Source organism: Botrytis cinerea, chromosome 4, assembly GCF_000143535.2.
Source record: "Botrytis cinerea B05.10 chromosome 4, complete sequence".
Taxonomy (NCBI): Eukaryota; Fungi; Ascomycota; class Leotiomycetes; order Helotiales; family Sclerotiniaceae; genus Botrytis; species Botrytis cinerea.
Window position 1 is genome coordinate 278,387 of NC_037313.1, and position 27,136 is coordinate 305,522.

General features: G+C 42.9%; 6 protein-coding genes across 8 annotated transcripts; 3 read left to right on the forward strand and 3 right to left on the reverse strand.

The window, feature by feature from the left end:
* The first annotated feature begins 2,653 nt into the window (after nucleotides 1–2,653).
* Nucleotides 2,654–6,927, forward strand: BCIN_04g00750 (hypothetical protein). Its single transcript, XM_001554376.2, has 4 exons — nucleotides 2,654–3,859; nucleotides 4,068–4,298; nucleotides 4,354–6,451; nucleotides 6,516–6,927. Exons 1-4 carry the CDS (start codon nucleotides 3,401–3,403, stop codon nucleotides 6,560–6,562), a joined length of 2,835 nt encoding a protein of 944 aa, XP_001554426.1. The 5' UTR covers nucleotides 2,654–3,400; the 3' UTR covers nucleotides 6,563–6,927.
* A 311-nt stretch (nucleotides 6,928–7,238) lies between these two features.
* On the reverse strand, nucleotides 7,239–10,540 carry Bcfaa2. The gene is made up of 4 exons (XM_024692335.1): nucleotides 9,585–10,540; nucleotides 8,518–9,516; nucleotides 7,870–8,461; nucleotides 7,239–7,688 (listed from the first exon to the last, which is right to left on the reverse strand). The coding sequence occupies exons 1-4, from the start codon at nucleotides 10,009–10,011 to the stop codon at nucleotides 7,586–7,588; spliced, it is 2,121 nt and encodes a 706-aa protein (XP_024548110.1). The 5' UTR covers nucleotides 10,012–10,540; the 3' UTR covers nucleotides 7,239–7,585.
* A 62-nt stretch (nucleotides 10,541–10,602) lies between these two features.
* Nucleotides 10,603–13,116, reverse strand: Bcmet17. The gene is made up of 8 exons (XM_001554374.2): nucleotides 12,750–13,116; nucleotides 12,629–12,683; nucleotides 12,486–12,569; nucleotides 12,176–12,266; nucleotides 11,823–12,071; nucleotides 11,618–11,731; nucleotides 10,992–11,560; nucleotides 10,603–10,936 (listed from the first exon to the last, which is right to left on the reverse strand). Exons 1-8 carry the CDS (start codon nucleotides 12,797–12,799, stop codon nucleotides 10,775–10,777), a joined length of 1,374 nt encoding a protein of 457 aa, XP_001554424.1. The 5' UTR covers nucleotides 12,800–13,116; the 3' UTR covers nucleotides 10,603–10,774.
* Nucleotides 13,117–14,301: 1,185 nt separating this feature from the next.
* BCIN_04g00780 (hypothetical protein) lies at nucleotides 14,302–15,417 on the forward strand. The gene is made up of 3 exons (XM_001554372.2): nucleotides 14,302–14,636; nucleotides 14,694–14,822; nucleotides 14,874–15,417. Exons 1-3 carry the CDS (start codon nucleotides 14,558–14,560, stop codon nucleotides 15,146–15,148), a joined length of 483 nt encoding a protein of 160 aa, XP_001554422.1. The 5' UTR covers nucleotides 14,302–14,557; the 3' UTR covers nucleotides 15,149–15,417.
* Nucleotides 15,418–15,994: 577 nt separating this feature from the next.
* BCIN_04g00790 (hypothetical protein) lies at nucleotides 15,995–20,757 on the forward strand. 2 transcript variants are annotated; one of them, XM_024692336.1, is made up of 4 exons: nucleotides 15,995–16,711; nucleotides 16,769–18,371; nucleotides 18,426–20,239; nucleotides 20,311–20,757. In XM_024692336.1, exons 1-4 carry the CDS (start codon nucleotides 16,290–16,292, stop codon nucleotides 20,324–20,326), a joined length of 3,855 nt encoding a protein of 1,284 aa, XP_024548112.1. In that variant the 5' UTR covers nucleotides 15,995–16,289; the 3' UTR covers nucleotides 20,327–20,757. The 2 variants fall into 2 exon arrangements, with proteins under 2 accessions (XP_024548112.1, XP_024548111.1); XM_024692337.1 differs by having other exon boundaries at nucleotides 18,426–20,757.
* Nucleotides 20,758–22,478: 1,721 nt separating this feature from the next.
* BCIN_04g00800 (hypothetical protein) lies at nucleotides 22,479–27,118 on the reverse strand. 2 transcript variants are annotated; one of them, XM_024692339.1, is made up of 2 exons: nucleotides 26,886–27,118; nucleotides 22,479–26,770 (listed from the first exon to the last, which is right to left on the reverse strand). In XM_024692339.1, the coding sequence occupies exons 1-2, from the start codon at nucleotides 27,010–27,012 to the stop codon at nucleotides 22,866–22,868; spliced, it is 4,032 nt and encodes a 1,343-aa protein (XP_024548114.1). In that variant the 5' UTR covers nucleotides 27,013–27,118; the 3' UTR covers nucleotides 22,479–22,865. The 2 variants fall into 2 exon arrangements, with proteins under 2 accessions (XP_024548114.1, XP_024548113.1); XM_024692338.1 differs by having other exon boundaries at nucleotides 22,479–27,118.
* Nucleotides 27,119–27,136: the final 18 nt, after the last annotated feature.

The following is a 27,136-nucleotide window of genomic DNA, read 5'->3' on the forward strand; positions in this document are numbered from 1 at the left end:
GCAGGAGCTAATGAGGCTCTTTACAAACATATACATATATCTAAAGTTTAGATGATTTAATAGTAGAACCTTACCATGGGATATTGGAAATCACATGTGTAGCACCTGCACACCACCATAAAACTCAACCTTTCAGACTCTCCGGATATATAGTTATTAGGCTTATTATTATCAACAGTATATCCAACATCTCATACAATAACTAACTATGTGTAACTAGGTATCGGAACGTACGATATCATATGCCTAAGCGAATCACATGATTCTTCCCTTTATATATAGAGGGAAGAATCATACCTTTATAATAGATCATCGCAATTCATATTATTCATTTTGTATAGACTGTTTATAGTGCTTTACCTGGTGATTCGGATTCGACCTCCCCCCCTAAGTGAAACCAAATAGTAACTTGCTGTCTATTTCTGACAAATCTAATTGACCAAATTAATCAACTTATTACTCGATTTCATCAAATCAATCAAAATTATTCGATCAAACCTGTCACAAAGATACTTACATTCAGATAAATCACGCGGGATAACACGTAAGTTGACGATTCGTTCACACACAATCAGATTGAGATGATTTACTATAGGAAAATGATAGCCTTACAATCTAAGAATAACGAATCTGAAGGTGCTCTGTTAGTGTGTCAGATTATGTGTATATATATATAAAGATCTTCCTAGAAAACTACAGTTCTGCAGATTTAGATTCTAAAGATGAAATGAAGTTTGTTTATTCAGACATATCAGTTACAAAATCGACTAAATCAATTAGGGTCTTGGATGTGGATGGTCGGATCGGATCGGATTGACTTGGATATAAATAAAAGAAAGGAACTTTCGAGTGAGGTTAGAAGGAACGAAAATAGATTGAAATAACTTCGAGATGTTGTAGTAGAGTCATGAAAGAGACTCCGTATGGTATCGTATAGTATTTCACTTGATATATATGGGTAGGAAAAATCGGATCTGGAAAAGAAAAGAGGAGGAAAAGAGGGTTCTTGTCTTGTATTGTATTGTGATATGATGGATGGTGCGGTGATAGGTTGTAGGGTTGTTGGATTCTATTGGAGATGTAGATATTATGTATGAGCCGTTGTAGAATATTGATATTGTTGCGGGAGTTTATGAGATTCTTTACAAATAAATATGTGTAACTATAACTAAATAGTTATTATAGTTAACTATCTTATCGAAATTGCAAGTAATGTACTTGATAAGTGTTTCCTACCTACTATTCTTATGCTTAGGTATATAAGTAATCTTAGGTGGGGGCTTGATGAAAGAGCGATAATATATATATAGGTGAGTACTATATTGATTTTGACATTGACATTGATTTGATATATTTGATTGATTGATTTTTGAATGATTATCTATATATTCTTGATCTTGAATCCTCACACATATCGTAGATAAAATTGATTAACTATCTATAGTCTGGTCTTGAATATGTTCATTACCTACCTACCCACTTTCCCCGCGAACCAGGGGGTCAATCGCATCATTGATCATCAAATCCGACCCGACGGAAGATTCTTGGGGGTCAAGGGCGAGCTATCTACGGGTCAAAGTGTTGGTGGTTTTTCACGTTCGGTCAATTGGTTCCTCGGGTTTTGTAGTGGGGCTCGTTTGGAAAGTGCCGTGATCTAACTAACCTACTCTAGTAAGCACCTAGTAAGCACTAATAATTAACCCTTGATAGAGAAAGCTCCCGTTGCTAGGTGGGTACTGTTTTTTAACGTCAATCAAGGGAAGAAATTGAGGTGGGACGAGCTTACCTGGGTATTTGTGGTATTTGTACAACAATCCTATCTAATAAGGTATCAAGATATTCCAGATACAAAATGAAGATTACGCATTTCAAGTAACTTGTGAATGATATCGGAAACTCGTCGAGAGTAAGAAAGAAGTACCGACCTACCTACCTCCCTACCTCCCTATCTAAGCGTGAAGAATTAAATCGACGTCACCACCCACCCACCTACCAAGTAAATTGCAAGAGAGAGAGAGAGAGAAATAACTCATGTTCTCTACCGCCCAGTTGAATTGATAAGTTATCCCAGTAGATACCCAGGTATATATAGGTACACACACACATATGAATAGCACGACGGAAAGCTACCGGTACGAAAGAACCCCCACTCGACAAGACGAGACCAACATCCACGCCCAGCCCAACAAGCAAGTAAGCAACCTTGAATGGTCCACGCATCATATTTTCCTCTGCGCCATTGTGATTCGTCGCGCTTTCCTGTGGCTTGCCGTCTTCTCTACGCTGCGCGGACTGGAAGAGAAACAACGCCAATGGAGCATGGATGCTGTACATGCCATACCGGACCGTGTAATTTGGGGGTGGAACGTGCTTTGAGACAAAACAGGGAGGGGAAAGTAAATAAATGATGGGATGTGGAAGGGATGTTTTGGAAGACCTGCGTTTTTGAGGGGGTGGTGTGTATGGATGTATGGATGTATGGATGTATGGATGCATGTAAGTAAGTATTTATGTGTGTATGTTTATATGAGTAGATGTGTTAGGGTCAATTGTTGAATACTATCATATGAGGATTTATCCAGCACGGAAGACCTTTGATCGAGCGAGCGGACGAGACGATACAACATTTGATAGATAAAATGATAGCATTGTCGGAGGATGTAAGGAAATTGTCCAATACCTACCTACCGCCCTACACATATCAGGGAGAAGACAATTGAAGATTTCTAGTGATAGCAGAGGCGTCACCCAGCCTCATATCTCAGATTGCATTTCAATTGGCAGCTCTTGTTCTCTCTTGTGAATTGTATTGTATATTATTTTGTTGGCCCCGGCCCATTAAGCAAAAGTGGTGTCACTTCCCTCTCCCCTCTTCCCTCTTCCCTCTTCACTCTTCACTCTCGTCCCTCAACTTCACTCCCCTCACCCTTCCCTCTCTTTTCGCTGGTCGTTACTTCCACAATCAACACATTGGTACCCATTCGGACCTTCTGAATAAAAATTCTTTTTTCCCTCTCACCAATTCGTTAATTTTAATTCCTTCACCTTCCCTCTCTACCCGCACTCACTTTTTTTCCCTCTTCTCTTCTCTTCTCTTCCGACTCAATTCTTCTTCTACTTTGTTTTTCTTCTTCTTCTTCTTCCACCACACACCGTCTCGACATCAACTTACCCATTCTCGTCTTCCTCTTCCCCTCTCCCTCTTTAATAAAGTCATTACACAATTCCTGAATCATTAAAGATATTCCAAGCATCGAAATTCTTTTTCACACTCGACGAGGTCGCGTCGTTTATCCCCATAGAATTTGTTACCTCCTTTACTCGTTACCATCACCGACAGCAAACCTTGCACCAAATAAAGTGATCGATCCGCCACTTTCAATTCCGACCCATTGTCGTCATGTCGCATTTGCCGGGTCAGCATGATATCCATCTTCATGGAACAACCGGTGCCGAATCGAGTAATCACTCATCCGATACACCTCCAAACCACTTGAGAACCAACATTGAACCAGGTCAATTTGACGAAAAGAATGGTGGTGTTCAACACACTTCTGCTGATGCCATCAAGCATGAAGAAGAGGAAGAAGAAGATGAGGACATGGACGCGTTGATCGATGAACTCGAATCTCAAGATGGTCATGCTGAAGATGAAGAAGCCGAAGAAGAAAATGGTCCTGCTCAAGAACGTCCTGTCCCCGAAGATTTACTTCAAACAGATACTCGCATTGGTCTTACCGATTCCGAGGTTCAAGCTCGTCGTAAGAAATGGGGTTTGAACCAAATGAAGGAAGAGAAAGAAAATTTGTTTCTCAAATTTCTTGGCTACTTTATCGGTCCTATTCAATTCGTTATGGAGGTACGTTTATGCAGAGTTCTGACCATGATTCTTAAATCCTCCGCACCCCGCTATTTCGCGCTTTTTAGATCTGCATGGATTCTCCACAGATCATCTCGTGTTGAAGGTCGTGGCCGTCGATTCGATGCATCCGAGTGGAATCTATCAGCAATCGTTCCAAATCCATGATGCTGAAAGATTGGTACTAATTGAATGATTTTTTTAATAGGCTGCTGCTGTTCTTGCTGCGGGTCTTCAAGATTGGGTCGACTTTGGTGTCATTTGTGCTCTTCTTCTCCTCAATGCCACTGTCGGTTTCGTCCAAGAATACCAAGCAGGTTCTATTGTCGATGAACTGAAAAAGACTCTTGCCCTCAAAGCTGTTGTTCTTCGTGATGGTCGTCTCTATGAGATTGAAGCTCCTGAAGTTGTCCCTGGTGATATTCTTCAAATTGAAGAAGTAAATTCAACGCCTTTACTCCACATTTCCAAGCAAAACTAATATCTTTTCACAGGGTACCATTATTCCTGCCGATGGTCGTATCGTTACCGATGATGCTTTCCTTCAAGTCGATCAATCTGCCATCACTGGAGAGTCTCTTGCTGTCGACAAACATAAGGGTGATACATGTTATGCATCTTCTGGTGTCAAGCGTGGTGAAGCTTTCATGGTTATTACCGCCACTGGAGATCATACATTCGTTGGGCGTGCAGCAGCTTTGGTCAATCAAGCCTCAGCAGGAACTGGCCATTTTACTGAAGTCTTGAATGGCATTGGTACGGTTCTTTTGATCCTGGTTATTTTCACCAACTTGGTTGTCTGGATCTCGTCTTTCTATCGCTCGAACCCAATCGTTCTGATCCTCGAATATACTCTAGCCATTACGATCATTGGTGTCCCGGTCGGTCTCCCAGCGGTTGTCACTACTACCATGGCTGTTGGTGCTGCTTATCTAGCCAAAAAGAAAGCTATCGTCCAGAAATTGTCTGCTATCGAGTCACTTGCAGGTGTCGAAATCCTTTGCTCAGATAAGACTGGTACATTGACCAAGAACAAGCTCTCTCTCGCCGAGCCATTCACAGTTCCAGGTGTAGAGCCTGACGATCTTATGCTGACTGCTTGCCTTGCTGCCTCGAGAAAGAAGAAGGGTATTGATGCCATTGATAAGGCTTTCTTAAAATCTCTTCGTTACTATCCACGCGCCAAGTCAGTCTTGTCCAAGTACAAAGTTCTTGAGTTTCATCCTTTTGATCCTGTTTCCAAGAAAGTTCAAGCTGTCGTCGAGTCGCCTCAAGGAGAAAAGATTATTTGTGTCAAGGGAGCTCCACTCTTTGTTTTGAAGACAGTTGAAGAAGACCACCCAATCCCTGAAGAAATTGACCAAGCCTACAAGAATAAGGTTGCTGAATTTGCCACTCGCGGTTTCCGTTCTCTTGGTGTTGCACGAAAGCGTGGTGAGGGTCAATGGGAGATTTTGGGTATTATGCCTTGCTCGGATCCACCACGTCATGATACCGCCCGTACCATCAATGAGGCTAAGACTCTCGGACTTTCCATCAAGATGTTAACCGGTGATGCTGTTGGGATTGCTCGTGAAACTTCAAGACAGCTTGGACTTGGCACCAACGTTTATAACGCTGAACGTCTTGGTCTTGGTGGTGGTGGAGACATGCCTGGTTCTGAGGTCTATGATTTCGTCGAAGCCGCAGATGGATTTGCTGAGGTTTTCCCTCAACATAAGTACAATGTTGTGGAAATTCTTCAACAGCGTGGATATCTTGTGGCTATGACTGGAGATGGTGTCAACGATGCCCCATCACTGAAGAAAGCCGATACTGGTATCGCTGTAGAAGGTGCTTCGGATGCCGCTCGTTCAGCCGCTGATATCGTCTTTTTGGCTCCTGGACTCGGTGCTATCATTGACGCTCTCAAGACTTCTCGACAAATTTTCCATCGCATGTACGCCTACGTTGTCTATCGTATCGCTCTGTCAATACATCTTGAGATTTTCCTTGGTCTCTGGATCGCCATCTTGAATAGATCTCTCAATATTGAATTGGTCGTTTTCATCGCCATTTTTGCAGACGTCGCAACTCTTGCTATTGCTTATGACAATGCACCATTCTCCAAAACTCCTGTTAAGTGGAACCTTCCAAAATTGTGGGGCATGTCCGTTCTCCTTGGATTTGTTCTCGCCGTCGGCACATGGATTACTCTCACCACCATGATCGCTCGTGGTGAAGATGGTGGTATCGTTCAAAACTTTGGTGTTCTCGATGAGGTTGTCTTCCTTGAGATTTCTCTCACAGAAAATTGGTTGATTTTCATCACACGTGCCAATGGTCCTTTCTGGTCATCACTCCCATCATGGCAATTAACTGGAGCTATTCTCATCGTTGACATCATCGCAACATTTTTCACCTTGTTCGGTTGGTTCGTTGGAGGTCAGACTTCGATCGTTGCCGTCGTTCGTATCTGGGTTTTCTCCTTTGGAGTTTTCTGTATCATGGGTGGAGTTTATTATCTACTTCAAGATAGTTCTGGCTTTGACAACCTAATGCATGGTAAATCACCAAAGAAGACACAAAAACAAAGATCTCTGGAAGATTTTGGTAAGTGGATTACCCCGACTCTTATGTCATTTTACGAACAAAGCGCTAACTTATACTTCTTTAGTCGTCTCACTTCAGCGTGTCTCCACACAACACGAAAAGTCGGCTTAAAACTTAAACTTCATAATTTACAGGTGCACATTAATTATAGAATGTGCAGCTTTTACGAATATTCCCTTGTGTTATTAATTAGGCAGTTCGTGTGTATAAAACTTCAGACGGGCTCATAGGTATCAAAACTGCTTGCTATTTTCGAGCTAAAAAGTTCAAATTGCTTACTTGCTGGGAATAGAACTCGTACATTGTTTCTTAAATAAGAGATCAATTACGATTAACTTTTGGCACAAGGAAATTGAAGCAGATTTGAGCGTTTTTAGTCATTTTTTATTTAGATGATAATAGCGTCATCCTAGAGTCTTAAAAGTCTTTAATAATTACAAATAAATTTTCTTGAGTATGATTTGGGCCTGTGAACAATGAGTGAGTGAGTGGTTGAATAAGTGAGTGGCATTGGAATCGTGAAGAATACGTGAGTGAGTGATTGATTGAATAGGTGAGTGGCATTGGAATATATTAATTGTTCAACGGTCCTGATGGTACGAAGGTGATATTGGGGAACAGTAGCTTCTCCTTTCCCTTCCTTTCCTTCCCATGATGAAATCTGTGTTGATTGGCATCTCTGCTCTACAACAATCCTACATAAACTACAATGAACGAACGGGCAAATCTCACAGAGTCTGGGAATCTCAAACTTCAACCGGAAGAACAAACTTGAGCAAAAGTGGTGTGACCAAAAAAAAAAAAGGTTCAACTATTAAGACAAGACTTCATACATGTATAAAAAGGTAACTCTAGGGAATCTCGCACTCCCACTCCCACTTCCACTCCCACTTCTCATCCATCTTCATTCCTCAAAATCAAAATCAAAATCGGGAAGATTTATTTATTTGTCTGTATACAACCAAACCCCCGCCCCTTCCGATCCCCCTTCCGACCTCATATCGTACCGTATCATATCATATCATATCATATCGTAGATAGATAGATGAGATGAGATAAGATACGCTGCGCTCGTAATAAAAGCGTCACAGCAACGCAAAGCAAAGCGCCAATCAAACAAATCAAACAAGCAATCTACAACTTCGCCATTGGTTTCTCGTCGGCCAAGGCTTCGGCGTACATCTTGTCAATGTGATCTCTGAATTTCTTTGCCGTTTGGGGACGCTTGAGTTTGAGTCTGTTTTTTTGTGGGGTTAGCGTGTGCTTTCTGTGTGTGTGTGTGTGTGTGTGTTGTTTTCATCTCTCGTTTCTCATTTCTCATTACTCTTTGAGGAGCCCCGGACCGGAGAAAAGAGAGAAATAAAAATAGAAGAGTAAAGGGTAAAGGGGAAAAGAAGAGGAAGAAAAAAAAAACTTACGTTGGAGTCAAAAGTTCGTTATCAATGGTAAACGGTTCGATATCCAAATACACATTCTTCACCTTCTCATAGCTGTTGAACTTTGATTTCTTGCCTACGCCCTCCAACACCTTGACAAGTTGCATGCGCACTTTCTTCTCATTACCCGCTTCCTTGAGTCCCGCAATATCCTCACTCTTGATTTCTCTGCCCAGAATCTTGCTCACCCACGGCGCGAACGTCACGGGATCTACTCCAAAGATTGCGACTAGGAAGGCTTGGGTCGAGTCTCCGTGCACGTATGCTTGGGCGAGGAGATTGCAATTTGCCAAGTAGACATTTTCGATGCGTTCGGGGGAGATGTACTCGCCCTGAGCGAGTTTGAGGACGTTCTTTCTACGATCGATGATTTTGAAGCGGCCCATGCTGTCGACTTCTCCAATGTCACCGGTGTGGAACCAGCCGTCGGCGTCAATTGCTTTGGATGTTTCGGCTTCGTTGCGGTAGTATTCGCGGAAACGGGCGGTACCTCGGAGAAGAATTTCACCCCGAGGATTGGGTTTGTCGGTGGCGAGGTACTCCATGTCGGGGACGGATTCGAGGCATACTTCCACTGTGGAGAGGAAAAAGGTTAGTGAGGTTTTAGTTGGGAATATGGAAGAAACTTACTAGATGGGCTTACACCTCCGCAATTACCGGTAGTGTAATCATCATCGTATTGTACAAGACCATGTGCATAGGTTTCGGTAAGACCATAACCTTGAATGAACTTGGCACCAAATGCTGCACGGAGGAATTGATGAAGACCAGGATCAATCGGAGCACTTCCAGTTACCAAACCACGAGCTCTTTGAAGACCAAAAGCACTAGCTAATTTAGGAGTCCAGACACGATCATAAAGAGCGTGTTTATTGGTGGCTTGTCCAGGTGGAAGTTTCATCGATGCAAGCTTGGTGTTGATAATATGACGACCGATTGTGCCCTTGACACCTGGAGCATCGATAGTAGCGGCTTTGATAGCGGATCCAAATCGATTGTAGAGACGAGGAACGGAGTTGAAGGCTGTTGGGCGAAGAAGCTTCAAGTCGTCGACAAGTCCAATAATATCACCACGGAAATAACCAATAGCTGATCCTACAGCAAGACAACCATGCTCGGCAAGACGCTGGTAAATGTGTGCCAATGGAAGGTATGAACAAATAACATCATTAGGCAATGGATCAGACACAACTCTCGAAATAGAAGTTGCTGCAACAGCGTGTGCATGAGTAAGAACCACACCCTTGGGATTGCCAGTTGTTCCGGAGGTATAATTGATTGTAATGATGTCTTCTGGTCGAGGTGGGTTCATTGGAGAGTTTGGAGAAGCGGCTCCAATAGCTTCAACATCTCCAATATAATGAATAGCGATTCCAACTTCAGCCGCGAGAGCATTTAGGATCGATTTCTTTGTGTTTCCAGGCTGTTCCCCTTCATCCAAACTGTCAAGACAAATAATGAGCTTCAATGTAGGTATTCTCGGCGCCAACTTCAATAACGTTGGAATATGTGGTAAACTCGTACAAACACAAGAAAGCGTCGCATGGTTAACGATGTATTCCGTTGTATCCGGTCCGAGAGTGTCGTAAATAGAAACCGTGAAGAGGGATTGAGACATCGCTCCCAAATCTACAGGTCATGTCAGCCCCCACCCTGCAATGCACAATGCACGTAGCAATAGCTCCAAGATCTCTTACCAACAATCTGCCATTCCGGACGATTTTGACACCAAAGACCCACGCCATACCTATCATCTGTGATTCCCGCCCTCTTGTGAAGCTCTACCAATCCCACACCGAAGTTCTTTCTGCGCTCTGCCGTCTCCGCATATGTGATCCATTGATAGTTACCATGAGTTTTCGTAACAGGATCCCAAGGTCTGTGACCCAAACATCTAGCATTTGGTCTCTTTCTTACAGCCTTCTCGAAGAAATCATGACTAGTCAAACATTCTGGATCGACGGTCTGTAGTAAAGGCTTATTCACGAATTGATAATGCCTGTAAATGCCACTGCGATCTTCGCGCGCACTGCCCGGGATCGCAAGGGAGTAGGGCGAGCCGGGAGGAGGAGATGCTCGGATAGTCTTCACATAAGTATCGGGATCTTGTACCGTCGGTGCCATCGTGTCTGACTAGATCTCTAAAAAGTAAACATCAGTCAGTACTTATTCAACATTGAACAGAGGTTAGGAGGCTGGGAGTTGAGCGCTCGCGATGAAGGATCACGAACCTTGGAATGTATAAAAGAAATGATAAAAGATTTATGCTATAAAACTGGTGGAAACTGTATCGCAATGAAGATCTATAGAACAAACGATGCCAAATGGATTCCAACACCGAATGAAGTGTGTAAATAGATCAAGTATCGAGATTCATTCAAAAGGTGCATGTGAAGAAATGGAGAGTGGCCTCGCCCGAAGCCTCGATGGTCGCGTTTCGTTTTACCTCGGTATCTGAGCGCTGGGACATAATATCATTCCAGAATGTGGAGAAGCTTTGTAAATCGCAATCACAATTTGTGAAGGATTGGAAATGACCGACATATCCATTCTGATAGGGGGAGAATATTGGTAGAAAGTGGGTTTGAATAAACAATCATAAATTCTCCACGAAGAAAAGTGGTCAGCGAGGTACAGATGCAATGTAATGTTCGGGAGGTGGACATCTATATCCGAGTTGCTACTTTAACCAATCTATCGGTATCACAGCAGTAATGGTTGATTCTTGATTGAATGTATAGTTAAGTTATTTGTATTATTACTTTGTAGTAAATGGTGCTTTATCAGTATTCCGTAGAGTGACCATCAACAATTCCACAATGCTCACATCTACTTTCTACTTAGCCAGAGAAATTTTGGAGAATACTTTAAAAAGGGGGAGAATCATTTAAACAACCAATTTAGCACCACCACTAACGTTACCAGTATTCTCGGCATTTGACTGGCTACCACCACTTGTCTTCGCTGCAGAAGCTGCTTCGAATGATTGCTCGAAGTCCTGAATAATATCATCAATGTGTTCTGTGCCAACCGAGATTCTGATAAGATCCTATAAAACAAGATTCAGTCAAATTCACAACATTAGATGTTTGGTAAAGTCTTACCTCAGTGACACCAGAGGCCAATCTTTCGTCGTGAGAAAGTTGTTCGTGAGTTGTAGACCATGGATGAATCGCTAGAGTTTTTAAATCTCCAACATTGGCCAAATTGGAAATCAATTTGAAGCCATCGACAACCTGACTACCGGCTTCTCCGCCGCCTTTAACCCCAAAACTCAAGACACCACCGAATCCACGAGGCAAGTATTTTTTGGCTAGCTCATGGGATGGGTGGTTTTCCAATCCTGGATATGATACCCAGGAAACGTGTGGATTCTTTTCAAGCCATTTTGCCAGCGCCAATGAGTTCTGAGCATGTCGCTCTCCTCTTAAGCTCAGAGTTTCAAGGCCTTGGATCAATTGAAATGCCCCAAATGGACTCAATGAACTTCCCAAATCTCGAAGAACCTCGACTCTAACACGAGTAATAAAAGTATCAGGTCCAAATGTTTCCCAGAACTTTAGTCCATGATATCCATCGGATGGTTCAACCATTTCTGGGAATCGCTTGCCGTGTTTTCCCCAGTCAAATTTTCCTGCATCAATGACTACACCACCAATAGTAGTTCCGTGTCCTATTTAGAACCGAGTTAGAAGGAATCACAAAATCTGATAGCGAAACACATAATTACCGCCAATCCATTTGGTCGCCGAATGTACGACAATATCAGCTCCATGATCGATAGGGCGGCAGAAATATCCTCCTGCTCCAAACGTGTTATCAACGACGAGAGGAACTCCGGCATCTGCATAGGAAATTAGTGTTTCTCGGAAATAAAGGCAAAGGCTTCAAGTAGTGAAGCCAGAACCATATTAAAATGTAGTACGATCACTAACCGTGTGCAACTTTGGCAATAGCCTCAAAGTCTGGGACGTTATATTTTGGATTGCCGATACTCTCAATGTACACAGCTTTTGTATTTTCGTCTATGGCCTTTGCAAAGTCCTCCGCCTTGTCTCCTTGAACAAATTTGGTATTTATGCCCAATCTTGGGAGGAAAACCTTTAATTGATTGTATGTCCCTCCATAAAGGTTCGTCGTGGATACAATATTGTCTCCGGCATGGGCCAATGCGGCAAAGGCCACTTTAGTGGATTATTAGCACGCATTCGGTTATGACGTGATATCAGAGGGGAGATATGCTGAGGAAGGAGTGAAGGCAGCGAGAGAATCAACTAGGATGACATACTAAATTGCGCTGCTTGACCAGAGGCAGATGCTACCGCTCCTCGCCCACCCTCCAGAGCTGCAATCCGCTTTTCGAAAACCTCGACAGTTGGCTGGTGCCAAGTCAGCTAAAATCTTGGTGTTGTACTTGGCAATGAAGTTCGATGAGACGCCAATTTTGAACGAAGAAATGCCAATTCTGAAGAATTGAGATGCCAACTTTCATCACAGACGTTGCCAATTTTCAAGAAATCAGATGCCAAATCTCAACGACTTTTCTTCGACTTTCGGGTAGAATAAAGCTTGTGTGATAAAGCTTGGGTGATACGTACGTTCGCAATACGACTGTAAAGATTTCCAGACTCCTTGAGGCCAAATAACCTAGCTCCGTGAGCAGAGTCATTGAATGTGAAGCTCTGTAGATATCATCTTTAGTTCTTAATACCACGAACTCCTCTAACATGAGCAGACTGACTGTAGTGGCATAAATTGGCACAGCTCTTGCATTTGTTGCTGAATCTGGCTCATGTCTATCGTCGACAGAATCTAATCAGCCTTGCATTGAAAGTGCGGGGAAGAAGTGGCATAGCACGAACCCAGCATGAAGCTGTAGAGTCTCGAAATGAGTACTTTCAACTGGTGCCATGTTGATTTGATCGATTATTCTTCAGTTCCGGAGTTGAATAAGATTTGAGAGATTGAGGAAATCATAGGAATGAAAAGACCGCGAACCTCGGGAAGCTTTTTAAATCAATAGATCAACATCTTTGTTTCCCCTCATTCCCTTTGGGTAAGACAAATAGCTCTTTCCAATTGAATTTGATGGCCATAGTGGGGTAATATGTTATACATTCATTGGCTTGAGCACGCCATTTCTTTCATTCTTGAGGTAAGATCTTACAAGTGATGAGAACGGAAGGGCTCACTGCGGAGTAGACAACATTGTATTGAAAATGGATGGTCTGAATGGCTTCATTTCATCATTCTGTTCCTATCGACATCGTCTTGATATTTTTAGGATTGCTGACTCATCGGATCAAAGTTGACAGTCTTACCAGAACCTATCAGCCCTGGGCTTTGACCCTTCTTTCATCACCACAGTTTCCAAACAATTTATTGGCCTCAACAACAACTCCGTGTTGGTGTTACGACTTCACTTCGTGTTGCATTACAGATCAGATTTCTCATTCATACTACATTAGCCTACAAATCACAGCTTTGTCTTTCCATGCACCATAGCGCCGTGATGTTCCGTCGCAACTCCAGATGATACAGTGAAATACACTTTTCTCAACATCACTTCCACAACAGACATCTGACACGGCAATCCCATAACACTACGAAGGATGGGCTACGATGTCAGCCCCGCGTCCAAGCATTCCAAATATTGTAGCTCAAGAAGGTCTCACGATCCACCGCCTTCAAACGAAAAGCTCGAAGATACGACTCCATAGAGGAACCGCAATCTTGTGGTTATTTCTTGGCAACACAACACTGACACTCTTGGAACTTCTTGGGAGGTGGCACTGGAACTTACTTGTAGGTTGAGATGAGCATATCCATTTTTAAGCTTTGCAGTTGAGTTAGTAGATTTGTGTTGTAGTCGGTGTTTCATGCTTTGAGATAAATAGAAGCTTGTGAGATGTCCGAGCGGATAATTCCTCAGCTTCTAGACAAAGCGTACTTAATGTTTCAATTGGTTACTGCTATTATTATTGAAGGTCGTGAGATGCCCGCTTTACTAAAGTATTTCAATCTGCAGTGTAGAATCTTCTTAGAGGTGGATATTTCAGGGTCAGTGGGCTTTGAGGTCATACAGTTCAATGCGCGCGTTTGCGGGAGAACATCATTTGATGATTGCGGTCAACACATGTTTTCATTGGTTGCGATCCTTAATTCCAATAATAAATATCCTCCGTCAGGTTACTTAGCGGTTGAATCGTCCTACGTATCGCGGGGAACGCAAGCAGGCATTTTCCACTGTAGCCGGGACGTCGTTAACGATTATCATTGGTCATATAGCCCTGTGTCCTCAATATAATGCCGTAGATCCTTGTTTGATGGGGAGTTGAGAACCGGCATGATCTGTGCGATGGATTGATATACCGTTTCAAACATGATACTGAGTTTATGCATCTTTTCCACTTTGGCTGCAATGGAAACCATTCGGCCTTCAGACTTTGTCTACTTAATTCTATTGTAATTATAATATCAGTCTGTGACTCTTTTGTATTTCATCTCCTTTCAATTTTTCTCCACTTGTCTCCTTTTTCTACTTGTATACATCCTCTTCCAATTCACTCATTTACGCGCGCCCAAGTTGCTGCTGCGTTTTCCTACGACTATTAAGACCATCAATTTCACGACAACAAGATTTCCCAAATAACAATACTTTAATTTCAAAATGGCCATTGGATTACTTCTTCCTATTCGAATTGCTCAAGCAGTTTTTGCTATCGTCGTACTTGGCTTGTCCGGATATGGTATGAGAAATATTGATGATTAGTATACCAAAGGATAACTGTTAACATACCACATAGTTTCCCACTGGTACAATGCCGATACTTTGACTGCATCTCCTTCGCAAATCAACTTTTTGGTTTTCGTACCTGTCTTCACTCTGATTTCCATTGTCTATCTTGAAGTTGCCCCCCGCTTCATGTCGAAAGGTACCTTTGTCATTCTCAAAAGTACATACCCAGTTTTCTAACATTCATCAGCATCTCACCCATACGCACATCTCGCATTTGAACTCCTCAACGTTCTTTTCTACTTCGCAGGCTTCATCGCCCTCTCCGTCTTTATCAGCAAGCTTCTTTTCTGTCGTGGTTCTGTCTGTGGAGCAGCTCGTGCCGATGCAGTCTTTGGTGCTTTCAGCTGGTTACTTTGGATGGGAAGCAGTGCTATTCTTGCATTGGAAATGTTCAAGGGAGGACGAGGAAAAGCTTATCCTCAACCAAACATGGCTATGAAGGAGACTAGCAACCCGGTTTAAGTCGCTATGTGATGAGCGAAGATAATGCAAAAGACAATCGGGAAGCATGTCTGAATCATATGGGCACTGATAGTTGATGAGAAGTCTTGATGACCATCTCTTTCTTGAAAGGACGTATTGTGGTTGTAGGAATAGAGGTTGATGAAAAGGAAAAGATTGATGACTCAAACGTTCATGGAGTTGGGGGTCAAAACACTTACACAGCAGCAAGACTGACTGATGTCTACTTTAGAAATAAATAATATGAAAATCTTTGATAATTCTTTCGAGTGCATCTACCTTTCTAACGTCTGTCCCTGTGTCCTGAGACGTACCCCGTAACGAGACGAATCTGTAGTCTTGGAAGCATAACTTTTTTCTTAGCAAGTCTACAGAGTTGATATTAATGTACTCTTTTATTTAGCTACTTGTCCTTGGAGTGATTATTTTTTTTAAAAAAAAAATAGGAAGAAGAGTACAATTGATTACACTATTGATCGTTTCAATTACATCATCAATCGGTGCTTTCGTTGTCCACTCCTTCTTAATCACAACTACTAAAGTCTTTTTCTAATTCGGAGCACGTTATGAAAGGTTTTATCCTGCAATAATATAGCTCCAAATTTTGAAGATGCACAGAGAGGAAAAGAATGGAGCCCGAGAGTTACTCCGATATGAGGATATAGTCTTAAGTTTTGATGCTTAGTGATAGCCAAGCTGCACAGTTCATTATGTTCACGCCCGGGATCGCTAAATTTCATCACAGGCACAGCCACGCATGTGGCGCAAGAGTGGAGCGCCGTCTTTCTCCAAGTCCTTGCGCAAGGCGCACGTCCTGGCGTGCTTCAATTATACCGTGCTCTTATAGACAACATCCTTTATTCTGTATTCTCTCTTGTGCTCATCAATGTTGCTCAATAAAAGAGAAGGCCCAGAGCCAATAATACCTCACTACTATAGCAACTCTGAGGGTGCTGGAAACATAATCTTCGTAATCTTGAAGATCCAATCGCCCGAAATCCGGGTATTATAAACCCATGTCTATTTTGAGATTCAACCGTAGTCCTCAGCCACGTATGCAACCTCGTCGCAACTCGAACGTCAGCCGTACGAACAAAGATGTCTATTACACGCTCTCTTCATCTGCTTTGTTGCAATAACAATGGCAGAGGCTCTCGGACTTGTCTCTAGTGTTATCGCAGTTATCGATTTATCTGTAAAGGTCGCCTCACGGTGCTCCGAGTACTACACAAATGTCAAGAATGCTCGAGATGATATCGGACGCCTTCAAAGTGAGGCCCAGGAATTAAAAGCAATACTTGAGAAGATTCATTCAATATGCGACGGTTCAAATGGTGTGAGAATTCAAGATCCCCAGGGCTTGCGTAAAGGAGTCGAGGAATGCCAGAAGCAGCTCGCCCAGCTGGATGTAAAGCTTGAGCCCCGAGAGAGAAACAAATTAATGAGTCGTTTTGGGAGACGTGCTTTGAAATGGCCTTTCAAAGGTAAAGAGGTGGATAGCCTTATAAAGAAACTCGAAAAATGCAAGGCCAACATATCCTTCAGTCTTCAAGTCGATCAAGAGTATGTGATTGCGTTCGAATTACAAATAGTAGAAGCTGATAATGATGATGCCTATAGGATACAAATTCTTAACACCCATCAAAGAATTGTGCTTGATAAACTGCGGTCTGCCGATAATGCTGCGTTTGATTCCCACGACGAAGAACACAATGCCCGATGCTACCAAGGCACTCGAGCGGAACTCCTTCGGCACATAGATAGCTGGGTTAGCGATCGAGGCAGCGAACGCATATTTTGGCTAAATGGTATGGCAGGCACTGGCAAATCTACAATCTCCCGCACAGTGGCCCAAAATCTAGTCGACAAGGGAGAGCTCGGCGCCAGTTTCTTCTTTAAGAGGGGTGAAGGCGACCGTGGCCACGCAGGAATGTTTTTTGCAACAATTGTCACTCAACTCGTCCAAAAATTGCCTCCCTTAGCACCACATGTTCGAGATGCAATCGAAGCTAACCCGGGAATCTCTGGGAAGACTTTAGGTCAACAATTCATTACACTTGTTTTGAAACCGTTAGAAAAGATACAAACCGATCCTCAGAAGTCTTCCAGTATAGTGATTGTGGTTGATGCTCTTGACGAGTGTGACCGAGAAGAGGATGTTGAAGCTATCATTCGCCTATTTTCACAAGCGCAGCACGTCGCATCACTCAAGTTCTTTTTGACAAGCAGGCCAGAGCTTCCGATTCGCCTGGGGTTTAAGAAAATAGGAGACATATATAAAGGATTAGTTCTCCATGAAATACCCGAGAAAATTGTTAAGGAAGATATCTCTTCATTCCTAGAACATGAACTAGCAATAATCCGAGAAAATTATAACGTATCAGTCCCCCAAAACCGGCAATTACCCGCGGATTGGCCAGGCCATACAATTATTCAAAGTTTAGTCGGAATGGCTATCCCATTGTTTATTTTTGCTACAACCATCTGCCGGTTCATCAATGACCGAAAATGCCGCCAACCGAAGGAGCAGCTTGCTGAGGTCCTGAAATATGAGGGTAGAAGCCAAGTGTCTAAACTTGGCGCAACATATCTCCCTGTCCTAAACCAGCTAATCTTCGAAGTTAATCATTCACAGAAAAGAGGTATATTACAAGACTTCAAGCAAGTCGTTGGGTCAATTGTCATTCTCGCTAGCCCTCTTTCCGCTACTTCTCTCGATCGACTCCTTGGAGTCCTTGAAGGTACAGTCGACAGTAGAACAGATCTCCTCCACTCCGTTCTAAACATCCCCTCTCGTCCCGACCACCCTGTACGGCTGCTCCATTTGTCGTTCCGGGACTTTCTCATCGATACTGAGAATCGCGAAACGAACCCCTTTTGGGTTGACGAGAAAGATACCCATAAGAAGTTAGCGACCCGATGCATTGAACTCTTATCGACGGGCGAAAATCTCAAAAAAGATATTTGTAACCTTCGGACACCAGAAAAGCCACGAGCAGATATTGATAAACAAACGATAGACTCTTACCTACCATCTGAAATTCAATATGCTTGCCAGTATTGGGTATACCACTTGAACGAAAGCGGAGGTAGTATATACGATGGCGACCAAGTCCACAATTTCCTCAAGTGTCACTTTCTCCACTGGCTTGAATCATTGAGCTTGATTGGAAGGCTACGAGAAAGTATTGGGATGGTAGATAGCTTGATGGCTATAATAGACGTATGTCATCCACTACCATCAACTACAAGTATCTACTAAATATAGAGTTTTAAGCCAATAAAAGGCGACCAAATATCTCGGTTTCTTTACGATGCAAAGCGCTTTATCCTCAATTGCTACTCCATAGCTGACTCGTCGCCCCTCCAACTCTATTCCTCTGCGCTTATCTTCGCTCCAAAAAAAAGCATCATTCGGAATACATTCCATAATTACACTCCTAATTGGATCCTACAGAAGCCAAATACAGATCTGGAATGGAATGCAGTTCTTCAGACGCTCGAAGGGCACAGCGGTGGGGTTAACTCGATCGCTTTCTCGGCCGACTCAAAGCTGCTGGCGTCGGCGTCGCGCGATCACACAATCAAGATCTGGGATTCAGCTACCGGCACACTACAGCAGACGCTCGAAGGGCACAACGGTGAGGTTAACTCGGTCGCTTTCTCGGCCGACTCAAAACTTCTGGCGTCGGCATCGGACGATCGCACAATCAAGATCTGGGATTCAGCTACCGGCACGCTACAGCAGACGCTCGAAGGGCACAGCGGTGGGGTTAACTCGGTCGCTTTCTCGGCCGACTCAAAGCTGCTGGCGTCGGCGTCGCGCGATCGCACAATCAAGATCTGGGATGCAGCTACCGACACACTACAGCAAACGCTCGAAAGACACAGCGATTGGGTTAACTCGGTCGCTTTCTCGGCCGACTCAAAACTTCTGGCGTCGGCATCGGACGATCGCACAATCAAGATCTGGGATTCAGCTACCGGCACGCTACAGCAGACGCTCGAAGGGCACAGCGGTGGGGTTAACTCGGTCGCTTTCTCGGCCGACTCAAAGCTGCTGGCGTCGGCGTCGCGCGATCGCACAATCAAGATCTGGGATGCAGCTACCGGCACACTACAGCAAACGCTCAAAGGGCACAGCGGTGGGGTTAACTCGGTCGCTTTCTCGACCGACTCAAAGCTGCTGGCGTCGGCATCGAACGATTGCACAATCAAGATCTGGGATTCAGCTACCGGCACGCTACAGCAGACGCTCGAAGGGAACAGCGATTGGGTTAACGCGGTCGCTTTCTCGGCCGACTCAAAGCTGCTGGCGTCGGCGTCGCGCGATCGCACAATCAAGATCTGGGATTCAGCTACCGGCACGCTACAGCAGACGCTCGAAGAGCACAGCGATTGGGTTAACTCGGTCGCTTTCTCGGCCGACTCAAAGCTGCTGGCGTCGGCGTCGCGCGATCGCACAATCAAGATCTGGAATGCAGCTACCGGCACGCTACAGCAGACGCTCGAAGGGCACAGCGATTGGGTTAACTCGGTCGCTTTCTCGGCCGACTCAAAGCTTCTGGCGTCGGCATCGGACGATCACACAATCAAGATCTGGGATTCAGCTACCGACACGCTGCTGCAGACGCTCGAAGGGCATAGCGATTGGGTCCGCTCGATTGCTTTCTCGACCGACTCAAAACTGCTGGCATCCTGGTCGCGCGATCACACAATCAAGATCTGGGATTCAGCTACCGGCACACTACAGCAGACGCTCGAAGGGCACAACGGTGAGGTTAACTCGGTCGCTTTCTCGGCCGACTCAAAACTTCTGGCGTCGGCATCGGACGATCGCACAATCAAGATCTGGGATTCAGCTACCGGCACGCTACAGCAGACGCTCGAAGGGCACAGCGGTGGGGTTAACTCGGTCGCTTTCTCGGCCGACTCAAAGCTGCTGGCGTCGGCGTCGCGCGATCGCACAATCAAGATCTGGGATGCAGCTACCGGCACGCTACAGCAGACACTCGAAGGGCATATTGGCGCCAGAAATTTATTATTTGATATCACAAATTCAATCTTAATTACAGACACCGGCTGCTTTAGGTTAGTTATAAACACGAACATCCCTCTCCATTCATCTTCTCGAGCAATAAATAATGGAACCCACCGTCAAGGATTGAGTATCGATGAGTTTTGGGTAATATGGAATGACCAGAACCTTCTTTGGTTACCACCCGACTTCCGGCCTGGAAGCTTTACTATCTCGCATACCGGCTCGAAACTCGCCATTGGATGTCAATCTGGGAGAGTTTTTGTTATTGGAATAAATAATCCATATAGCAAAATTCTTTAATAAAGTTAGCTTACTTTCAGAAATAATTATCGTATACGTAACTTATCTTCTCCTTAATATTTTATTTTATAAATGAGCCATAAGAGAGGTGTGGGGGGAGCTACACTTATATACCATTGTGGATTATACCAGATTCTCCTATGCCTTTCTAACTTACATTGTTCTTGGCCAGTCCAGTTGTGTAATATATGTTTCAACTCTGTTGGAAGTGACTTGAAGACTGTAGCTGATTGTGGTAGTAATGCGCTAAAATTGATAAGGTTAATCACAAGTCTTTTCCCTATCTGTAAAGATTGACCGGGTGTCAGCCATTCTTGGCAAACTACTAATCCGTGCTTTAAGCTCTAGTTAGAGAATGTCGAGAAACACGAATTTTCCGGTAAGGTGTGTGCAGATACAAACATCCAGCCACACATTTAGTAGCGATAGATTCTATGTTATCGCTTAACTCAATGAAGTATCAGACTTTGTGGTGATAGTGTACTATATAGCGTATTGTGATCACTACAATATTGAGAATAAGTTTTTATTATCACGAAGTCACCTACATTCAGGTAAATACACATGAGATAATAGATAAGCTGATGGTTCGTTCACACACGATCAGATTTAGGTGATTTGCTATGGGAACATGGGGGTATTACGATCTAAGAGGAACGCGTCCGAAGCCGCTTTGTTAGTGTACGAGATTGTGTATATAAAGAGCCTTCCAGAGAGTTGTAGTTCTGGAGTTTTAGGTTCGAAGGATGAAATGAACCCTGCTTATTCAGCTCTTCAAGACATTTCGGTCACATTTATTATCGTAGTAAAACTTGCAAAGTTTATGTTTCTATTATTTTCTCCTTGAAACTAATCTCACCAGTTTACGTACCCACTATTAGATTATATTAGATTATATTAACTATTATATATGAATAGATTATATTAACATTACGAGAGCTGCCTTGAGAGTCACATAGAAGTGACTAGACATCTCTCAAGATGCTTTAGACTAGACTTCAAATAGGAATTCAATAAGATTATAATTAATTTTAATTCTTGTAACTGTAAGTTAATATAAAATTAATTATTGTTTCTATGAAAACAACTAAAACAAAATTATAGTTATAAAAAACATTAAGAAATATAAGCCAAAATATCAATAACTTGAGAAATCAAAAAAAAAAAAACAATTATTTAATAAGACTATTAAAAAGTTTTATGAAACTATTCATGTTGTAAAAATCAATCAATAATTGGTGAGGCATTAAACTAAGCTCCTTAGACAACCTTCGCTTTTCTCCACTAACTTTTCTGAGTCCCTCTTCTACAGCGTTACTATCTGCCGAGTATCAAGAGCAGTCTTTCCAAGTTTTTGTAAAAAGAAGCAGGATCGGAAACGACACGCTGTCCAACCCCTAGTTTTGGTGTTCCAAATTTGACGACTCGTCATGGATTAGGGTCGCATATTATTTTAATTACGAGTCATTCTTTCTAATCATTCGCTGCACGAATATCTGAGGAAGAGTCCACCTTTCTTCTTCTTTCTCTGCTGCTTCTTCTTCTTCTTCTTCTTATTTCCTTAGTTGTAGATTCCAAATAGCGAATCGGATCTGTTGAGTCAGTTCGTCACACAAAAGACCGTCTCCTATGGAAATCAAAGGAAAAAGAAACGATACTGAAGATGGAGAAGTATGGTTGCTCTAAGGAGGAGATCCATAATACACTTCTGTAAAGGGCTCTGGGAGTGATCGAAGTGATAAGCTCTTGAATCTGAGGGTTATTTTAAAAACACATTATTTTCACAATCATCAAGGGTGAAATCCGAGGGACAGGGCATGTATAATATCAAGTTAGAAGTGAAATGAGGATTATTGCCTTGCTCCTCGTGCTTTAAAACTCTTGATTCTAGTGATGTATTGGCCGAAAGCCACGTCAACTAGAAGAATTCTTTATTTTTCTCCATATAATATTACCGCATGATTGGGTTGGAATATGCTGGAACCGAGATAGTACATGAAAAGTTTAGATAATTACAGACTTCTCCCAACTTCTATGTTGAACAGGGAGAAACCAAAAGTTTATTATATCAAAGCTAAATATAATGTAATACCTGATTACACCGCAACTCATTACCACCTAAGATTAGCATACTCAAGTCTGAGAAAGAAAAATATTCTCTGAGGAAGCCCACCCTCAACTGTAGTTTTTCCATAAGTAGAAACACTAGATAATCGATGATCAGAATATAGTCAAAGAATAATTCATATTTCTCCGTCTACATTTTTGTTGAGAGACAAAATCATACAAGGTAAATGCATGTAATATCTATATTAAAGATTTCAATTTTTCGGTGTTTGATATAAGAATTGGATCTATCTGTTAGGCTTTTCTATATCAGTTAATCAGTCTTCCTTGATGCTCTCTAATTACCTCAACAACCAAATTTTGCTTCTCCTGAAGTGCTATCATCAAAGGTGTTTTGCCATCATTGTCTGATATAGACGGATCAGCTTTGTGCTTCAATAGATATTCAACAATTTCCACATAGCCTCCATATGCAGCCAGCCAAAGTGAGGTTCGCCCATTTTGATCCTTGAAATTTAATTCGATACTGCTTCTTTCAATTAAGAGAGAAGCTATTGCAAGATCTCCTCGAGCTGCCGATGTATGTAAAGCATAAATTTGATAACCTCCAGGAACATCTGTTTTCATACCGTTGTCGAGTGCTGAGATGATTGCAGTTTTGTTGCCGGAACTAACATTATTGTGAAAATCTTTTATCTCCTGTCCACGGTCAAGAAGAAACTGTACTTTGATCGAAATATTTTGTATCTGGAAAGGATCTATAGGCAAGAAATTTGGATGAAGATGAAGCTTTGTTTCAGCTACAAGTAATAACTCCACAATGGATTGATGACCTCCGTATGCTGCAGCTTGAAGAGCATTGCCATAGATTCCGCCTTGAGCATTAACATCGGCTTTGCAATCAAGAAGTAGTTGTACAATGAATTGATGACCTCCGTATGCTGCAGCTTGAAGAGCATTGCCATAGTCTCCGCCTTGAGCATTAACATCGGCTTTGCAATCAAGAAGTAGTTTCACAATGGATTGATGACCTCTATATGCTGCAGCTTGAAGAGCATTGCCATAGGTTCCGCTTTGAGCATTAACATCAGCCTTATAATCAAGAAGTAGTTGCACACTGGATTGATGACCTTCGTATGCTGCAGCTTGAAGAGCATTGCCATATTCTCCGCCTTGAGCATTAACATCGGCTTTGCAATCAAGAAGTAGTTGCACAATGAATTGATGACCTCCGTATGCTGCAGCTTGAAGAGCATTGCCATAGATTCCGCCTTGAGCATTAACATCGGCTTTGCAATCAAGAAGTAGTTGCACAATGGATTGATAACCTCCGTATGCTGCAGCTTGAAGAGCATTGCCATAGATTCCGCCTTGAGCATTAACATCGGCTTTGCAATCAAGAAGTAGCTGTACAGTAGATTGATGACCTCCGTATGCTGCAGCTTGAAGAGCATTGCCATAGATTCCGCCTTGAGCATTAACATCGGCTTTGTAATCGAGAAGTAGTTGTACAATGGATTGATAACCTCTCAATGCTGCAGCTTGAAGAGCATTGCCATAGATTCCGCCTTGAGCATTAACATCGGCTTTGAAATCAAGAAGTAGTTGTACAATGGATTGATAACCTGCGTATGCTGCAGCTTGAAGAGCATTGCCATAGGTTCCGCCTTGAGCATTAACATCGGCTTTGCAATCAAGAAGTAGTTGTACAATGGATTGATAACCTCCGTATGCTGCAGCTTGAAGAGCATTACCGAAATATCCGCCTTGAGCATTAACATCGGCTTTGCAATCAAGAAGTAGTTTCACAATGGATTGATGACCTCTATATGCTGCAGCTTGAAGAGCATTGCCATAGGTTCCGCTTTGAGCATTAACATCAGCCTTATAATCAAGAAGTAGTTGCACAGTGGATTGATGACCTTCGTATGCTGCAGCTTGAAGAGCATTGCCATATTCTCCGCCTTGAGCATTAACATCGGCTTTGCAATCAAGAAGTAGTTGCACAATGAATTGATGACCTCCGTATGCTGCAGCTTGAAGAGCATTGCCATAGTCTCCGCCTTGAGCATTAACATCGGCTTTGCAATCAAGAAGTAGTTGCACAATGGATTGATGACCTCTCAATGCTGCAGCTTGAAGAGCATTGCCAGATCTTCCGCCTTGAGCATTAACATCGGCCTTATACTCAAGAAGTAATTCCACAATGGATTGATGACCTTCGTGTGCTGCAGCTTGAAGAGCATTGCCATAGGGTCCGACTTGAGCATTAACATCAGCTTTGTAATCTAATAACATTTGTGCTACAGCTCTACTCCCTTTAAGAGCAGCCCCATATAAAGCATTGCCAGAATCACCAGTTTGCTTGTTAACATTTGCACCTTTTGCAAGTAAGATCTTAACCACTTCCCTATGCCCGTTGGCTGCTGCTCGCTCGAGTACTGTACACTTGCTCTTGTTCTCTTCATCAATCAATGCCCCTGCATCAAGTAAAGTTTTGACAATTTGTACATGGCCCCAACGAGATGCATAATGAAGTGCTCGATTTCCATCGTCATCCATCGACTCCAGTTCATAGCCTACTTTTAGCAAACCATTCACAACACTCAAAAGATTGGCACCAGAGGTAGTATGAAGCAGAGTGCAATTGTTTCCAGGTCGCCGTCCAGAACTGTAATATCGATCGATGATTTCATAAAGCCAGATCCAATTTTTAAGGGCATATGGATAGTGTTGAATGAATCGTAGAAGATAATCCTGTAAGACTCCTTGTGTCTCAGCCTTTTCAGCGTGTAAATACCAGGATCTGACGGCATAATCCACAAATGGAAATTGTGCCTGGATAGCTCTTTCAATAGGCTTTTTTGAATAGTCAGGTTTGATCATTCCTATGTAATTCGCACAGATGACTGATAGATGATTATGACCTTGTCCGATAGGATTACCACGAATCATTGTATCCAGGAAGTCAAGACCATCTTGAAACAAAAAGTCATTGACAGATTGATGGATGAACTGGACGATTTCTTGTTCCTTGTGCTTTTTGAACTCTACAAGACCACCAGAGAGGCTCACAACTCGTCTCTTCATTGTATCATTAGTCGGCAATTCCAATTCTTCGAATTCTGCATCGAATGTATCTGTGTCTGGTAGATTCATAGCGAAACATATCTCTACCATAGTTAAAGGACGCTCAGCAAGACATACCCATCGCATAAGGCGTAAAGTTTGCTGGTAATCTTCTTTCTCGATGACTTGCTCCAAGATATGTTTATAAACATCCCCTAGCTGCTTTGGAACCCTTGCTAACATTTGTCTTATCTCTCTGGGCGACATACCATTATCGTAATATTGAACCACCATGCGAAGTACAAGAGCTGCCCATTGAAATACTCCTTGAGCTCCTTTGATTATAGTATCTTGCCATTCCACCAAATACTGGCTTTCGGCTTCAGTTGGGAAAAGTCTCTTTTTAAGCTCGTCACGAATATAGGTCGAGATATCTTCATGGTTTTCCTTCTCAACCCAGATCTCCCATCTCTGACTCTTTGTTATTACCGGAAAGTGGCGACACGAAAAGCATATAGTGGAACGAAGCTTTTTATGACATAAAATATCATTTATCTCGTGAAAATCGTTCACAATGCGGTGGCTTGTATCCCGATCGTCCGTACCATCGTCAGCTTCGTCTAATGCATCAACAAATATATTAACAGAATGTGTTGTCGCAGCGTCTTCAACAGCGGATTTGAAAAAGTCGTAGATTTCACTTATATGCCAGTCCCAATCTTTTCCAGGCTCACCTTGGCTATCAATTTTCTCTTCGAACGAACGCTGAAATGCAGCTCCAGTAGATGGTGCACAAAATAGCAATTGGTGTAAGAGAGATCGAAACATGCCAAGTCGGCTTTTTTGTAGCGTATTACCGCGGCCATGAAGAAAGAATGAGAGTTGAATCGATTCCTGATAGTGGGCTTGCTTCTCGAAGTCGCGAAGGAGGAATTCCATCAATGTCGATTTCCCCGATCCTGGCTTTCCCTTGATCCAAAGAATCCCAGAGCCTTCCTTCAGCCAGGTAGTGTAAGATAGATGACTAGTAATCCAATCGCATGTATTCGCGTGAGCGCGTTTAGTATCGCGACGTCGATAAACCATTTCGGGGTAAGCCAAAGATCGAAGGCAGCGTTTGAAAGCATCAGGAGAGCTATTCTCGTCTGGGGTTATAGCACAATATTTGTCAGATCCTCTCTCTCGAAGAAACGGGATATATATATAGTTCGTTGTTAATAAGGGAACATCGAGATCTTCCTGCGAATATTGTAAACTGACCTCCTGACTTTGCATGGTTGAGATAGAAATCTCCTTCAATTACAGTTCCCAGAAACTGGGTCCCCCCCCGACTAGTATAATAGCCGCTGAGATCATTCTTCTGTCGCTTTGTCCTTTCTGCCATCATCAATGATTGAAATAGTGGGGCGCAATAGATGTGTAATTAAGTGATTAATTGGGGCCCGTTAATTGCTGTTGTTGAACTTTATTTGAGTTCAGGTGAACCCATTTGCGTTGTGTAGAGCCGCAAC